Raw genomic sequence first — 18,180 nt, forward strand, 5'->3', positions numbered from 1 at the left:
CGGTGAGGAAAACAGGAAAGAAAGCATTATCAGGTCCAAGTCCTGTCCATCTTTCTTATATGGAATATGTAAAGCATTCTTGACCCTGGGCATGACTAAACAAACAAATCCCCTCTGTGACTTCTCAGGACACTGCAGCAGTCCTGAGGTACCTGAGACAAGTGATGCCAATTAGATCCTCCTGTTAGGCACCACATTTTAGATAAAGACAGTCTGATCCTGGTGGATACATCTCAAGAGACAGTTCCTAAGCTTTCCCGTTAAGTGGTTGCAGTGCTATCTTAGCACAAAAGAAAATCAAAAGGATAACATTCTGACATGAGAGCTCTTGGTATAAGGAAAAAAAAAGGAGACTGAAAGACAAGCCAAGGTCCATGTCTATGCCTGTCAGCTATTGAGAGGAAAGAAAATTAACCATTGAAGTCCCTATAAAAACACAGGTAAGAAGAGGCACAGAAAAGAATACAAAATCATGTGTGCGTCTCAGATACTTTCAAATTTCAACTGGCACTCCAACCATTTGAAATTAAGTGTGGCCTTTTCCATGATGTCAGCCATCTTTAAGACAAGGCCTTCTAGAACTTTCAAGGTCTTCAAATTACATGACTATCTACTATATTCTATGCTATCTCTGATTAATCCCTCTCAAAAGACTAAGAATGCTCTACAAAAATAAATAGCACTTCACTCTTACAAAATATTTGAAGATGGAGCAATTGATCTTTCTCTTTTGCTCTAAATGAGCTGTACTTGGAGCAGATCTGGCCCTTGTCATAACCAATGAACTCAGTCCTCAGCCTTGTACACTGTCTCCCAGAATATCTGCATACTGCTTCCTTACTAGCCCACTCCTTCCTGATAGGGAAGTTCAGCACAAATGCAAGAAGGAGGATTTCCAAAGGCCCTTGTCCATCAGCTCTTCTCTGATCCCTGAGAAAGTTCTTACAGTCCAAGATATGAAAAGAAGATTTTGCCATAGATGGACACTTCTTTCCTGTTTTGCTGAAGCCAAATGTGAATCCAGGCAGATAAGGACAGCAGCCACCTCATACTGAACAAACTCTCCAGCTCTGAGATGGCTTTCAAAAACTGAGTAGCAAGACGCTGCAGCTTAAATTGGATAATGCGATTTTCAGAAGAGGTAGGGGTTGGCTTCCCCTGTTCTGCCATCAAGAAATGTATTTACAGAATCAGCTTTCCCCACTATCAGAGACAGAAGTAACAGCAGAATTCCCATTACTTTATTTCACCTGGTTAAGTCATCATGCTTGAATGTGCAGGAGGCAACAGTGGTGCCACAACACAGCAACAAGCCATACACAGCATCCAGCCCAAAGAGATAAGCCAAGGTCCTGGCACCTGGAGTCCCTGCATAAATCTGATGCTGGGTTCTAACCACAACTTCATCCCTGCTGCAGATACCTCCTCAGAGATATTTGCCTAGAAATTTAATTCTACATGTCTTCAGGGTTTATGGGTTCTTATTGGATCCTTTCCCTCTTTAAACTTCATGGGAAGAGGAATTTTACTTTTCAGGTTACCCTGCACTGAACAGATTTGCTTTTGGTTTGTTCCCTGGGCCTAAGTGAGGGGGGAGAATAGATGAGGAAATTTACACAACACTAAGCCAATGTCAGTTTTTATTAACTATAGTGCTTTTAGCATGAAACCACATGCTACATGGCTGTCATTAACTTAAAGGGTTATTTTATTACCAAAGATTGCAGTATGGGAGCTCCTCCTACCTGGATGACTTATTTACCCTCCTAATGCCTCTAATGATTTATCAGAGAATTTTCACTGCATGAAAGTTATAAATAATGCAAGAGTGCCAATGTGTTTCATGTATTCACTTCAAACAAAATATTAACCATGCTGACCTTGCATTTACTGACTGTGGACCTCTTTTGGATTTAAAGCTTATTTCAAATCTTTCATAAACTAGACTATAACCTTTTTTTTTTTCTTGCCATTAAATGTACATCTTTTCATATAATCACTTTTGCATTTCATACCACCAGCCAAGGCTACTGTGAAATATCTGTCACCCAAAACCTACTAAACCAAATGTTTGTCACTTAATCCTAATCATAATTTACAGCTAACTAGTACGGCAAAAAATAAATTACTTTATCAGCTCCACTCTTTTTACATCTGCTTTATTCCCAACTGTAACATAACCAGTTATAATTGAGTTGCAGTTTAATCAACTAAGTGGGCCACCCTGTGAGGAAAAACGGAGGGAAAAAAAAAGAAAAAGAGGAAAAAAAAAAAAGAAGAAAGAATCTAGGTCACTCTGTTCTGAAGACAGCAAAATAGATAATTGCTTCACTCCACAGCATCCATGCTGCACTTGAGGTATGTTTGAGATCTTATGTAACTAATACCATCCCTAGGTTAGCCAGACCATCCCTAATAACATGCCATAAATATCTCTTCCATGCACATGAAGGTGATGGATCTGACTTACCCTTTTCAGACTGTGTTAAAACGAGAAATATTCCAAGCCAGAGATTTTGAGGGGAATTTTGTGAGTTTTTAAGAGGAAGAAAACCCCTTTGATTATTTCATTTGCATCTGCAAGAAATTAATAAAAATGCCAAGTCTTCAGCTGCTGTAGATTGACAGATATCTGTCAAGGAAGCCAGCTGAAATTTCTAAATCACATTATGCTGTATCAAAGAGGTGCCTGTGAGTGCTCAGGACAATGTTGTATAGAATACATCACTGAGTTTCCCTGGCCACCCAGAGATCATCCCTGTTGGGCTAGATTAGTTCTACTGTTTTTTAGCTAGAACTGATTTTTGAGCACATAAAAATGACCCAATATAGGAGGATCTTCTACAATACAAAGCAAAATGTACACTAAAGTGATCTCTAAATAAAAAACAGACAAATAACTACATAAGAACCAATAAGACAGGAAGCTTGTAACAGAGAGAAAAAATTAAGGGGTGTTGTTAATTCAGGGCAGCCAGGTCACAACAGTCAACTGGAGTAAAAACAGGATTGAAACTGACATACTCTACACTTAAACCAGGAAGAGGATTCCCTATGTGAAGCAAAGTCAAAACTTTGCACTTTGACTTCATTTTCCTGTGTGGAAACAGAACATTCTTGTTTGTGGTAGTGGTTGAGAGAATGCCTTTTACCCAACTATTTTAAGCAACTGTTATTGCATCTGCTTGCATAGCAGGAGCACATGCAACTGTTTTGGAGCAGAGGTGCTGAGTACCAGGCAGAAGGAGTACCACCTGTAAAGTTCTACCAGACGACATTCAAAACACAAAACCAGAAGTCCCAATCAAGCATCTCAGCCATGAGGCAAGTCATTTTGTCCTCAACAGGGGATCTCAGGCCACGTGACCAAAAAAGGTGCTCAGAGAGATGTGGGATCTCTGCCTGGCACAATGTTCATTGGCAATATAAGAAGATGCACAATCCAAAGAAAGGGATGGCACGTTCGTCCTCTTCCAGAAGCCAATATCTTGCAAGGGCAGTGATCTGGCTTTCTACCACTCATCTGTGTGCCCTTGCTGAAGTTTTTGGTTGGGTAGGCACTCCTGAAACAGTCAGGCAATTTGAAGAAGGCTTGGTTGAAAAGTTATCAGCCATGGGGAAGGAGCCCAAGGCACCCTCTGAAATTGCTGCCTAGGTAAGAGTGAATTATGGCCTAAGCCATACTGTAATGTGAGCCTGAATCTAGAATATTGAGATAGCAGAGAGCAGGTGACAAACTATGAGGCATATCTGAGTCTAAAAATCAGGAAAGTAATAAATATTGATACTGAGGAAGATGGAACATCTTATTTTCAGGTAACTGTTAAAAACCAGGGAGACGTCCCAGAGAAACACCTAATTCTTAAATTACTTTCATCTCAACAGAAGTATAAAACCATCATTACCAAATCCATTGAAAATAGCTGTTTCCATGTAAATTGCAGGTAGAAGTCACCATGGAGGGAATTTCAAGCTATGCTTGTAATATGAAACTCAAAATTCTTACCTGGGCTGAAAGATCACAGCTGGAAAGACATCCAGTATAGTCATCTTTTCTAGAAATTAATTTGTAAATCCACCAAGTTCTTTGAAATAAAATTACTTTTAATCTGAATCCAAAAGCTGATTTCAAATCATCCATGAGCATGGACATAATATAGCTGGCAGACCTCTTCTGTTATACAAACAAAAAGGGGCTAAAATGATTTCAGAAAAGGGAAAATTTACCGCAGCTCCGTAACTAATTCACCTAGAGGAACACAATGCTGGTTCCTACTAAGCTGGGTTTGCATTCTAACACCATTAGATGTCATCACAGACTGGAAAAAAACAAAATTTAGTGTAAAAACTAAACCACTTTTTAGGTAAATTCTGTTATTATGGACAATGTTACAAGTGAAGACTCAAAGACATGAACTCCCTATTGAGGCACTCAGGACCAATAATTATTTCCTGCCTCACTGGCCCTACCTCTCTGAGCAGGTACAATTATTGCAAATGCACCCAAGACTCAGTTTCCATTTCTTCCTGCTCGCTGCAGCAGGAGGATTTCCCAGAGAGAGCACCTCTCTTCTCTTCCACAAGTCAAGCGACACTAATTACCAACTCAAGGATGCTCATGGCCAATTTATTCACATTATCCTTTTACCAATATTGTCCCTCACATTAAGTAGTTCTTCCTTCACTGCAGTGTTCACCTCTCTCATGTATTTAGAGGAGTAGCGGTGTCCCTGCTTAACCTTTTTCCTCAGCATTTTAATCTATCTCCATGTAATTATAAATTTCCTTTCATGCACCTTTTAATCTTGTCTTTTTGCAGCCTGGGTGACGTGGAACAGAAACCTCTGATATTTAAAGGAAAATACAGAAGTGAAAGATGCACTTGTCAAGAAAAGTTTTTAAATACACTGAATTCAAACAAACAAACAAAAACACAAATCAAAATTTAAAAATACTCATCTGTTTCTAATGAAATTAAGATTTTTTCTAAATATCATTCCAATCACTTTTATTCCAGCTACAACTGTATAGAGGAGGAACTATACACATATATAGGCAAAATCGCTGAGTACTTTCTCCTTCTCTTCAATTTTTTTACTTACTTGTATTCTGTTCAGGATTCTTTTTAAATCTGGATTTAAAAAATCTGAAGGAAACTACAAAGAGAAATCTAATTCACAAAGAGCAAAACACTTCACTCAGACTCAAGGAAGAGTCGCATGCATAAACTTAACTTCAACATAAAGTAAATAACTGCCAGAGATTAAAAAATACATTGGTTTGGACATGATGTCTTAGTCTCAGGTAGTCTTTCATGCTTGCAAGATGTCTTCTTTACTTGATTGCTGAGAAAAAAAAAACAAACTTAGGTGTTTAAAAGCTTTTTATTAAAAACAAAAATCAACACAGCCTTAGTAAAACCTTTCCAAAGTCCCCTTGCAAATTAAGATTTTGATTAATATATGCATTTTCAAAGAATTAAAGAGTCAGACACACCTAGGACTGGCACTGGAACAGAGGCCAGGCAATCCCATCCAATTCCAGCCCCTTCACGCAGTGTGCAGAAAGTTTCACACTATACTCAGTAACACCATGGCAGTGAAGTAGAAACAGCAAGAAAGTTTCATTGCCAATATCAAGTCAAGGACAAATTTTCAAGTCTATTAAGTCCAGAAGTTCAGCTCTGTCTAGCACTAAGAAGCAGAAGGAGTGATAGAAGGACAGAAGAATAGTGCTCACTTCCCATGAAGGCAAGGGCAGTTCTCAGAGCTGAGCATGTGTCTAGTTGAGTCTGTTGTTTTCCTGGGATAATGGTGTCCTGTAATGCTTTCTATGCAAGGAGACTGGGAAAGACACCATTTAACACAGAGATCAAGTGACCTTCCCAAGCACACCCAGGGTTCTCCCATAGACAAGGCCAGCAATTGAGACAACCATCTCACACTCAGTTATCGTCTACAGAAGGTTCAAATGTCTTTTCTGCTGGTCAAATTTGCCTGAGCTCACCAGCAAAAGCAAAAAAAATGAGATAGAGCCAGGGACACAGAGAAATGGCAGTTCAACTATTTGTCATCACAGGCATTGACACACATTTCTTTCCCATCCTTTTTCCTTTAATTGTTGTCTGCCTTCCCCTTCACAGCTCTAATTCTTTCAGGAGACTGAAGTTATCAAAACAGCTCCATCATTCCCCACTTGTATTTTTTTTGTTTGTTTCTTCCCTTATTTTCCACAGAAGGTAATTCACAGACATTTGAATCCCAAATTTATGCTTATGTTGTTGTATGTTTGACATTCCTTCAAGGTCAGTATCATTGCAAATAAGCCACAAGACTCAAATAATGATGCAAAAATGTAAGCAGCTACTAAGCAGATTCATTCTTGTAGGTAATGACAAATTCAAATTGCAAAAAGATGCACTAAGTCAGCAGATTAAATTTGTTGTTTGTATTAATGCACTTCTGCAGTGACAGCATCCACCCAACTCAAAAACAGCTCATTTAAAAATACAGGAGAGAGTGGAACAAAAAAACAATCCTCAAATTGCACAGGGCGGTTGTCAATTTGTCTGCAGCAGAGAGACACAATTTGTTTGAAGTATTTTGTTTCTGATATGCACTGTGATTAGTATCAGTGATAGACCACTAGTAGCCTTGGCCATGTCTGTAATTGCAACTGTTACTCTTTAGCAAACCACATGGGCATCTGTTCAGCGATCAGTTGAAATTTTCAGCCTTCTCAGCAATGTTCTACATCCTGAGACACGTACTCCAGACCCAAAAACTAACCTGAGAGAAACATAACTGACTATTCCAAGCTCTCACAATCAGACTGTACGCGAGAAAGTATGATGGCAAGCAGAAAAAGTGCTCAAAGCAGTAAGTTAGCAAATGTTTAAGGTGCTGTGTTGCCTTGTTCAAGCAATTGATTTCAGCACATGGAATGAATACACAAAGGCAGCGCAGAGGTGCAGCCTCACCTCAAAGAAGACCATCCAATGCTAAGGCAGAGTACTTTCTGCCCCACCACTGAAAGAGAAGCATAGACAAGAGACACATAATCTGGAAGAGCATTCAGGATGCTGCTGAGGGTCTTTACAGCCATTGGAAGTGGGCATAGAAACTCTGCAGCTTTGATGGGCTAGCCAGTTACCACTTCATGAACCATATCCTCTCTCCAATGGCCTGAAAAACTATGAATTCTCACCCCAGGTAACACTAGAGCCTGTATTTGTGTCTGACTCTCAGCATCAATGTCTATTCTCTCTGTTGTCTGAACACTATCACATAAAGTTCAGAGAAGGGACCTTGGCCATGAAACAGAAGAACATGCCTTTTGCATGCAGCCCTCTGATATGAGACAAGCCAGTGGCAAAACACTACAGACCTGTCCCTTTCTTTCTGCCAGCCTCCCCTGTTTATTACCACTCCTCTTCCAGGCTTCCTCAGCAATTTGGCAGATTTCAAACACTGCTGGAGGACTTCTCATCTCCATTCAATTGCCACATGAAATTTCCTGTGAGACCATCTTGTTTTGAGGGTGGATTTTTTTGCTGTTGCCTTTGGGGGGTGTCCCAGCATGAAAGAGACATTCTCATTCCTGTAATGGCAGGATGCCTGTCTTCCCTTAGTGGAGTGTCTGCAGAGGTTATTCAGAGATTTTGGAGCCCTGCACTTACTGCAGTGCTGACAAATACAGACCATACAGTCTTGACTTCACTCAGCAAGACTTCTACACCCAGGCAGCCTTCATAGATTTCATTTCACAGCTATATGAATTCAAACCTTACCCTTCTAGTCAGAGAAGAAAGCCCTTCCATGTACATCAGCCTTCATAGACATTAGTATTCTCTTATGTCTGTGCTTTTGCCAGCACATGAGCAAGTAAGTAGATCTCCACAGCTAACAGCTGAACTACATCCTGAACTTCCCTCTCCTTAAGAACCAACACAAATGCAAGCCAGTAGGTTATGTTTGGAGCATCCCATTTCACCAGGAAGATCTCAGTAACTGTAATACATCATCCATTAGGCTCCTGCCCAGATCCAAATCCACTGCTGCAGACAGTATTTCCTATGCAACACAGGCTAAAATTTCAGCACTGACAAATCCTATTTGCGCCAAAACCCTACAGCTGACAAGAAACCACCACTTTGCTTCTATTATGGAAGGTAAAGAAAGAGAAAAGTCAGAAAGATGAAGGTATACAGCAACAGATATTAAAATCAAAAGCATGCAGACCTTCCTTCAAGTGGACAGAAAAACAAAGAAGAAGAATCCTTTTTTCTGCCATGTATAAATTCTAGACAGACTACTAAACATATGTGAAATTTGGTTATTTCTCCCTCTCCAGGAGAGGAAACTTCCTGGTTATCCATGTCACTCCACTCCAAGCGGGCTTTTGACAAGCAGATAGACTGCAGCACAAATCTTAGTTAAGCTCTTTGTGGCCCCCCTCTACAACCAGCTGAAGGTTGCACATTTCCTCCAAGGATACTTCAATAAGCACACTGCTCACAGTGCCTGCTTGCAAGTAAGACAAACATAAGAAAAATCCTAGCAGACAGGAGGGAAAGCTTTGTGTGATTCCAACAGCAACAGGCCAAACAGAGGCAAGCAAATATAAAAGGAAGCTTTCTCCAGAAAAGAAAAGGGAAAATACACCGGGTCAGTTTTTCATCTCCTGGTTTGGATCATGGATACAATACATCAGCTGACCATCACTGTAGTTGTTTCTCTGGTATCCTCTCAACAGCAACCATTTGCTTCCTTGGAAGGTATCTTGCAACTCAAACAAATTTCTCAAAGAAAATGTCTTTGCCACCAGTTTACATTAGGGGAAAGAAACACTTTAAATACTATTCCTTGTGAAAAATGTATGCCGCCTACCCCAGGTTCCTGCCTCCTATCACTGGATCCCAAGAAGAAGGGATCAGCACCTCCCTCCCCACTTCCTCTCTTCAAAAAGCTGTAGAGAGCAACGAGGTGACCCCTCTGCCTCCTTTTCTCCAAAAGAGAAAACCCAGGTCCTTAGCCACTGCTCAGAAGACATTCATTCCAGCCCTTTCACCAACGTTTTTGCCCTCCTCTGGATGTATTCAATGCTTTTAAAACTATTTTTAATTTGTGGGGCCCAGAATTATATGCAACACAGGTGGAAGTTATCTGAGAATGAAAGTAAGTGGCCTCCCAACATCTAACACATGCTACAGTGGTCTTGAGATCTCATGTCTCTGGTCAGATTCTCCAGTCTTTGTAATTTGGATGCATCTGACTGCAAAATGAAAGACCTCATGAGTTAAATGTTTCAAGGATTACAGACAAAAGAGAGCTCAGAAGTCAATACCAGCACTATTTGTTAGCATTAGAACTTGCAGTTTTGTATTACAGTTTCTGTCCTGCTCCGGAACTTCACACTTTTAACATGAGCAGTGGAGCACAGCCTAGTTGATGCATGAGGTCCCAGTGCAGCACAGGGGCTCATCAGAGAAGTGGAAATGTGAGAAACAAGAGAGTGAGTTGGAGAAGGAGAACACAGAAACCCCTGTGTTCCACCCTGAAGTGTATTGCCTTTGACTGCACTCAATCTTGCTAACTTCTGCAGGAAAAATTAAGGACTTAATCCTCACTTCACAAACTACTAAAGTCAGGCAAATGCAGCAGTAGAATATACAAAAGGTCACTGCTAAGATGTTGAACACTAGTGTGGTTTTCATTCAGACTTATCTGGCATTCACACACCCTCACATCTTCTCTCATGTAAGCTTAGCACAGGAGCTGCTCTTTCAGAGCTTAAGTCACACAATGACTTAAATCCCATTATCTTCATGAGGGCTTGGATCTCTGTTTGTCTTCAAGAACAAGGGGACTCCCTCTGGTCTGTGTTTTGCGATACACCCAGTTGAAACAAGGTTCTGTAAGGGACCTGAAGTAGGAAGTGCCCCACTGCTGGCATGTTACAGATGGCAATCTGGTTGCATTTGTCTTGTGCCCTACAGTATTTTAAGAATCCTTCTGAACCAAAAAAAGTGTCCACTGATTCTTGACAGAAGAAGCAGATGGGAAGCAGAAGTCCCCTCTCTAAACTGCTGCCAATAAATCAGTAAATCATGCCTGTATTATCTATCATAGTGAATATCCAGAAACTCAGATGTACCACCCTTCCTCCTATTGCAGTTGCACTCCACTATGAATTCAAGGGATGCTGGAAGCATGAAGAAGAAATTTATACAGTACTATTCATATGCACAGCTACATGTGAGAGGATTTGCATAATTTATCCACAGGCTGACATTAAAAAAATTCAATATTTAAGGCAGACATTCCAACCTTTTACCATCCAGTTTGTGCCATTTCTCCCATTCATGGCAATAAAAGTAGCACATTAAAAGGACTCTGTGCAACATCATATTTAAAGCTACTTTGTATACCACAATTTCACAAAATTCTGGTCTGCAGAATGTTGCTTTCTGCAGTAGGAAATCTCTCTCCCTTCAAACACATCATGATCCAACATTCCAGTAAATTCTCCTCACTTTCCATAGGTTTCCATTTTTCATTTTCATAAGAAAATATCTCAGACCCTGGGCCTCAAATCACCCAGTAACAGAATGACACCCAGAATATCTTCATGAAGTTCCTTGTCTTTTATTTCAAACCAGTTTCCCTACTTGTCCAAGCCAGCAGTGACAGAGGAAGTGATACAGTGTAGTACAACATGGGAGTCAGGTGTTTGTGCACAATTTGCTTTCACTCAAACTTAGCAAGAAATAAGCAATACACAGTGAAAAGTATTATAGCTAAACTCCTTCAGGACCCATTCCAGATCCTCCAGTTCCTGCTCTCTCCTGGGAAACCATACACATTGGTCATTATAACACTAGCTGTGTTATATAACACCAGCTGTGACCTGGCTTGGCAAAGAGCACTTCTAATGTAAAATATAGTCATGAAATTATTCTGATTGTCTTCATTTAAATAACTGTCACAGGAACAGCAAAGTGACAAATCACCCTGGCTCCACACCTCTGTCTATGTCTGTGGTGTAGCAGGGTCAGAGGTACAAAATATTTCCTTACTGTTACTTATGTGGGAGAAGAAGCAGCAATTTTAAGCCTTTAACCTCTTGCTACTTTCTTCTCGTTTTACACAGCTAATAAGGAACATTACTTCTCCATGGCTTCTGTCACTGTCAGACAATAAATAGTGTGATTTCTATATAGGGTGTTGAAAGGTCTGAGAAGCACAAAAAGGGAAAAAAAAAAAAGCTACAGAAGGAAACCAGCTGCATAACCTACTATTTTGTACTGTTTTTCCTGGACCACAGTCCCCACTGCTAATGCTCTCTCTTGCTAATGAAAGGGTCAAGGATTTTGCCATGAAGAGGCCATGGATTTAAAAAGACACATTTCAAGCTGGTCAACCTTCAGGCAGAAACCCTGCTGCCAACACAGCAGCAAAATCCCAGTGCTGGCACAGCAGAGGATGACCTTCCACTGCACAGACACAGCAGACTTCTGCACACCCTCTTTTAACAACAAGACCAGGAAAGGACACATTCTACCTCAGCAATACAGTAACTGTCAAACTGATTTCACAAAACCTAAATACCCTCATCAAACCTTCAAACAAAGCAACTTGTCACCTTAACTGCCTTTCCTAGGCTGCGAATTTAGCTCACCTACCCTTCAAAGCAACTCATTGCCTTCCTCCCCTATGGGCAAAACTCCAAGGAAAAGCAAATCTGATCATTCTATGCCATTAGAGACAAGACTAATATCTTCAAAGTTTGCTTCAAAGGCAATGGCAAAACTCCCACAGAAGCATTCTGCTAAGGTTAGTGCTACTGCTAATTAGCAGAGGGAGACCTCGTCCTTCTCAATAAGGTGAGTGAGGAGGTAGGAGAATGATGTTTTTCTATCAGTACTTTATTTGACCACTCCCAAAAACAAAACCTGGTTCCAAACTCCTCACATGCTTCAGAGACCTGCATAATCCTGTACACTAGAGAAAGGTCAAAAGCAACCACCTGCAAATAGATTTCCAGGCTCTTAGCTATCAAAAGGTCTGGCCTAAGCTTCATTTTAGGGCTGTACGCTGTGAAGAAAAAATTACTTATGAAAATTACATAACCATTATGTTCTGTCAAGGACATCCAACTGGCCCTCAGATGGTGAACTTTCACCATCTGAGATAGCTGAAAGGTTAAGCTACCTTAGCTGTAGGTGTTCAACAAGCAGAATCTACAGCAGGTCAGATTCTGTGTAAATTAGAGGGGACCTAATGACAAAATTGCAGTATTTTTTTTCTTTCTTCCCAGAATGCCATAAGAGATTATGAGAATGGTATAAGAACTTTCACACCATTCAAAAAATCCTATCAAACAGAAGAATGAATTCAGAGGTGTTCTGGGAAAAGCCATATTAAACTAAAATCAAAGAGCTATGAAATCCACCCAAAGACCTCCCAGAAAGTGAGGATAATAAAAATGGTCACTAGCAGATCAGACCACATATCCTACCCAAAGCAAGCCTATCAACTAGAGGTTTGGTGCTCTGCTCAGTTTGACCATCCTTGTGGACACAATTCACAGATTATTCTGAGCTGGAAGGGACCCAGAAGGATCATTGAGTCTAACCCTTAAGTAAATCTCCCTTTGGATATCAGAACTGGCAAACAGAAAGGGTTCTGGCCTCAAAACTAAGGGAGCAAACTATAACCTTTAGTCCTTAGTTTGCTGTGCCAGTCTGGCCAACTTGGACGATTTGCATCAGCTTGGGCTTTAACTCCAGGGAGAAACCAGTGTCCAAAACCACCTTTATTTTCAGTATTATATTCACTCTGGGAGATCTTGTATTATCTTATTGAAACTATTTGTAATTTAAAAATAGGACTCTGCTTAATGAATTAGCATTTCCTGGATTTTACCACTCTGCAGAGACTTCTCCTTTATTGAGTAAGTGGGTAAGTTCCAGACACATTAAATCATCTGGCAAAGAGCTGGTGCCCTGGACAGCATCTTAACAGACATCAGGAGCTCAGACTTCACTAAAAGATGCTTTTTGAATTTACCTTCTCAGAAAGTCCTATTATCATACAAATCCTGATCTTGGCATGCAACATCTTGTTAGAATGAAGGTCTGCCCAGGGTGAATGGTGTTAAGCACAGGCAGGCAGTGCTTCCAACTCATGTTAAGTCACCAAGCTGCAGAAGAAAGCAGCCATCATAGATGTTATTCCTTTGCTGCAGCCCGCCTGCCCCCACCTTTAACTGCAGTCTGTAAGCAGTTATTTCCCTTTACTGGATTCATGGATCTCCAGCTGTAGTGGCTGTATCTCCAGTTTGCAAGTACATTAGTTCAATTCTGCGCAAGCAACTTTGCACTACAGCAAACAGTGAAAACCCTTCACATCTTAACACTAATTCCCTTCAAAACGGGCACTGAAGAGTGAAATGAAACACAGCACTGCTACCACACAAACCGCTACCTTCTCACATACATGTTTTCATACCTCACTATTTTGTGCAAACAAATCAGTCCCTTTCTTCTCCAGTTTGATCTCCCTATTCAAAATACCCCAACTAAAACTTTGGTTGTTTCCTCTGTTCTTAACTGTGAAAATCTTGCTCCTCTGGTGAAGAACACCCACCACTTTCAGAGATTAAAACATTATTTCCAAGTCATGGGATAGAGTCCTGCAGTAAATGTTGAAGTTGTATATGACATCAATATCACTACACATTAAACATTTACACGGCCTCATGATTCTACAGTTTCTTCAAAGAAAAAAAGAATGAAAAATGCACACATGAGATAGAATACAAGAGAGAATTATCAACTTCCTCTGAGGCCAATATTTCAGTCCCCAGCAGCATCCAACATCATCTCAGTGATGCTTAGATCATTGCTCAGACCAAATGTCCAGATCAAGCAGCCTAGAAAGTAACTGTGGCAGAATAAAGGAACGTCATTCCCAAATATTTGTTCAGTGTTTTCAATTTCTCCTACACACATCCCTAATTTTTCTATTTCACACCATTAGGTTAAAACAATTCCTCACACACATAAGCTAATGTACAGAAACCCATAGAAGATTGGCCTTAAATCCAGGTAAAGTGTGTAGGAATACTTTATTATCATTTCCATCCTTATTGTGGTAGTGTTCTTACTAAAATTAACTCTCAAAATATCAGAGACAGAAATTTCTGCACTGGGCATTTTTTGCTCAGGATTTGGCCAGTCTTTGGGGGAAAGATGAAAGAAGGCTTACATACGTAGACAAAATGCCACTCTTTGGCCTTCCTCTGCCTAAACCAGTCTTCGTCCTTTATAATACCTGCCTCTGTGACATGGCATGAAGCAAATCAAGACTTGCACACTGCACAGCAGGATATGCATCCAGGTGCTGGCCCTGGGTCATGCCAATTAGGGCCAGCACACCCTTTGTGGGAGGTCGCTCTTCTGACTTGGGGCTGTCGTCTCTGCTTGTTGCTGCCCTCTCCTGCTCAGACTCTCCAAATGCTCCACTCCGGGATCACGAATCAGTGACAGGTATACTGTTCCAAGTCCTCAATAAGCTATTCCAGGTGCAGACCTATGACATCCCCTCTCTTTCAGGGTGCAAAGGGGAGGGGTAGTGGCCCCTTGTTTGCCAATCACACTTACCTCCTAGAGCTTGTTTCATAACAAAATCCATGATTTGTTGCTTGGGGTCCTGCCCACCTTCACACCTCACATGCACAGAGAACGGGAATCCTTGGAAGGCAGCCTGCAAAGAGGCACAATCAAAACAGGAATAGTATCTCTAAGAGAAGAAAAAGCTAATGCCTGATCTTCCTCAGCTCTCTCCCCACAGTCTTCCTCCCTTTGTCTGAGTGCAGACAAGTTTCCAGCCCTCCATCCTTTCAGACCCTGCTTTGCACGACAGGGCACCAGAGAGGCAGAGCTGCATGTTGGCGAGGGGGCAGCGGCTGGGAGGAGTCGGAGATACACGGCGGCTCCCCCAGACTGGGCAAGTGCCCCGCAGCAAGTGCGGAGGACAATGCGGTCCCCTTTCATGGCCTGTTATCTGCGGACGGGCAGGAAGGAGTTAAACCTTTGAACTTTCTCGTTTCCCCGCCTGCTTCTCGCCCTCTCGGTTTTCAGAGGGTTTGCTCCGAGGTGGCAGGTCCGCCCGGGACCGCCGAGGGGGCATTTGAAGGTGAAGCGCCCTGCAAGTGCCCGGAGAACCAGCGGGGGATGCTGGGCGATCAGGATGCGGATGCAGTCCGGGTGGCGGGATGGAAAGTCCCCCGCCGGAACCCCTTGGAAAGCCCCCAGCGCAATGCCAAGGAGGGCTGCACCTCCTCAGGGTGAGCCCGGACGGCTCAAGGTTGTGACCGGCCGGCCCCAGGTGCGGCACAGCTCCGGCTGCTGCATCCCACCCCCGGCCCGACTTCGGCATCGGGTCACGGCCGTGCCAGCACCTGCAGGGACAAGAGCTGTGCCCGTCTCTGTGTGCCCGCACCCCGCCTCTCCTCTCTGCCCTTCCCGGCTCGGCACGGCCCGCCCGCCCCGGCGCCGATACCTCGCTGGGCGGCCGGCGCTGTGCGGAGCCGGGCCGGGCCGGGGCAGGTGGCTGCGGCAGGTGCCGGCTGCTGCGGCTCCTCTCGTCTCCCGCGGGCTCCGGCCGGCGCCCGTGTGCCCGAGGGTTGCCGGGGAAGTTGCGGGCGCGGAGCGGGGGAGAAGGAACGACTCCACACCTTCTCCCTACTTTTCCCCCGCGCCCCTCTTTTTATCACAGCATTTCCGGACCATCCCACCGACACGGTCCCTCCTTCCTCCTCCCCTCGTTGCGGGAGCTGGACTCTCTCCCTCCCCCTGCCTCCGGCTCCCCCGCCCCTTCCCTGCGCCGCCCTCGCCCCTCGGTGCTCGCCGCCGAGCAGGCCGGCAGCGCTCTCCGATGCCCGCGGAGGGGTGCGTGTGTCCGCCCGCGTGTCCCCCACCCCATCCCCGGCTGTCTCCAGCAACCAGGTGTCCTTGGGCTTTGCCGTGGGGGGAAGGAGGAGTGGCTGCTAGCCCGCTGTTGCATTTTGCAATGGGTTCCTTGCCTGTCCTCGGGAGTCAGTGTGTGTGCCAGGGGAAATCTCTGCAACCACGGCTTCCTGCAAAAGGGGGAGGGTGTGGGAGAGCGTTCTGCATCTTCTGTTCTGAGTCCTTCCCGGAGATCCCCTCTCATTCCCTAGGTCCTGGAACGAGTTAGAGAGGCAAGGAAGAAGACAGGGAGGGAGAAGACTTTCTCCTCCCTCTTGCTTCGCCTCGGATTTACTGTGGCCGGAGAAGAATCTCTGCTCTCGCTATCCAGGTTGGGGGGGGCGAGGCCGGGGGGAGGGACGGGGGGGGCGGGATGGGGGATAAGAGGAAAGTCCTCTCCCTGCAATTGCCGCTGAAGGACGCGAGTGCAGCGATCCGTTGTCCAGCCCGGATTCGGGACGGCATCTGAAGGTGAGAAGGAAGGAGCTGTATACGGTGCGAGCGCTGCGTGGCAAAGCAGAGCAACATCCACTCCAGAGCACCGGCGCCCACCTTTAGGGATGCCGCCAGCCGGCTTGGAGCTGGATGGGGAGGAGACGAGCTCTGCTGCTGATCCGCCCTTTTGTCGCTAGCAGGAGAGGTGGGACAGCAGCCCCCAAAGTAACCTCTGTGGGTTCAAAAGGAAGGAGGGAGCTAGAGCGGAATGCTGCCGGCAGTAGTGGCAGCCCGGGGATGGGGAGCAGCGGCGCTTCCCGGGGAGACGCTGGCACGGCCCCTGGGCGACGTCGTCTGAAGGTCAGGAAGGACGCCGGGGCCGCACCTGGCCCCGAGCAGAAAGGCATGCAGCTCCTGCAGGCACGGCAGGCCGGTCAGTCCCTCCCGGGGCAGCGATGCCGACCACCGGGGCTCCGCAGTCCGCAAAGCTTTCAGATGCCTATGAGGGAGTGCAGGTTTCTACACTGAGGGCAGCGTCTACCACCTGGGTCTGCTTCAGTGCTCCGTGCCTGTCAGTGTTTCAAAGGCATTTGGATAATGCCCTTTATAACATGTTTCAATTTTCTATCATCCTGAAGTGATCAGACAATTGGACTAGATCGTCTTTTTAGATCCCTTCCCCTGAACTGTTTGGTTCTATTCTGTAGCCTCCCAGAAAACCACTTTTGCAGCTGACACTAATGTTAGTCTAAGAGCTAACCAGGGTTAGCACGTGCTGCACTTTTTCTAACAAATTTCAGAGAGGAAAAAATAATACCAAGACAGGGTGGAAAACCGTCTTATTTTATACCTTAATTCACCCCCAGAAATTACCATTCAAAAGGCATAATGCAGCATTTTTGATGCTTTTTCATACATAACATAGGAGTGTGTCAGCATAGATTACTGTGCTCAAGAAATGAACCTGGGAGCCTGCTGGAGCTGTGTGCCTGGGTTTCTGTGCTATTAACACAGTGTTTCCAGATCTGTGGTGTCTATATGACTTTGAGCAGGGTTTATATTTTGGGTCTGTCATGTCACAACCCACATTCCTTTTTCATCATATGATTGCTCTTAGAGAGAAGGACAGTGTCCGCACCCCAGACTATCAAACCTCCATACGCACACCTTGCTCTTGCATCTCAGAGTCTGGGAAGGAACGATACAAATACCCTTAAACAGAAGGATCAGAAAAGTGTAAGCCAATAGTTAGAATACCCAGTTACCTAAAATCAGCTTTCTTCTTCCTATTTTGAGAATCCTGGACTGTGCTACGTCAAGAAACCCCTGCAACAGCCAAGGGTCAGCACAGCCAAGTGGGGTTGCTGAGAAATGTTCCTGTTTATAGGCTCATTACAAGCTTTGCAATAGCAAATGTCCTCCCTTCTGTGCAGAGAAGAGTGATGTCATCCACAGGGATTTCAGAAGCCAGACAAAACAATAGGGACATCCAAAAGTCTCTGAGAGATCCTTGAGCTTCTTGTTGACCTGTTTATAGCTGCTGGTCTGTTTCCAGAGCCAGCTGATTCTCCAAGGGTCATGTCCCTGTGGTTCTGTTTCCAAACTGCACCCACCTTTTCCAGATTACACAGTTGACACAGAAAATCATGTTATGTGAGACAGTGAAACATAGCTCTTAACACTGACTGCCTCACATTCCCTCCTCTTCAGGAGGGCACATCATCATAAAACCA

General features: G+C 43.9%; 1 protein-coding gene across 1 annotated transcript in view; it reads right to left on the reverse strand.

Annotated features, from left to right (window-relative positions):
- CPLX1 (complexin 1) overlaps positions 1 to 15,808 on the reverse strand; it is a 109,750-nt gene extending 93,942 nt beyond the window's left edge. Inside the window, exons 1-2 of the mRNA XM_005486273.4 lie at positions 15,567 to 15,808; positions 14,666 to 14,768 (exon numbers count right to left, since the gene is read on the reverse strand). Of these exons, the coding sequence (XP_005486330.1) occupies positions 14,666 to 14,696 (31 nt within the window). The 5' untranslated portion in view covers positions 14,697 to 14,768; positions 15,567 to 15,808. The remainder of the gene's footprint in view (positions 1 to 14,665; positions 14,769 to 15,566) is intronic.
- Positions 15,809 to 18,180: the final 2,372 nt, after the last annotated feature.

The sequence above is a fragment of the Zonotrichia albicollis genome, chromosome Z, assembly GCF_047830755.1.
Source record: "Zonotrichia albicollis isolate bZonAlb1 chromosome Z, bZonAlb1.hap1, whole genome shotgun sequence".
NCBI lineage: Eukaryota > Metazoa > Chordata > Aves > Passeriformes > Passerellidae > Zonotrichia > Zonotrichia albicollis.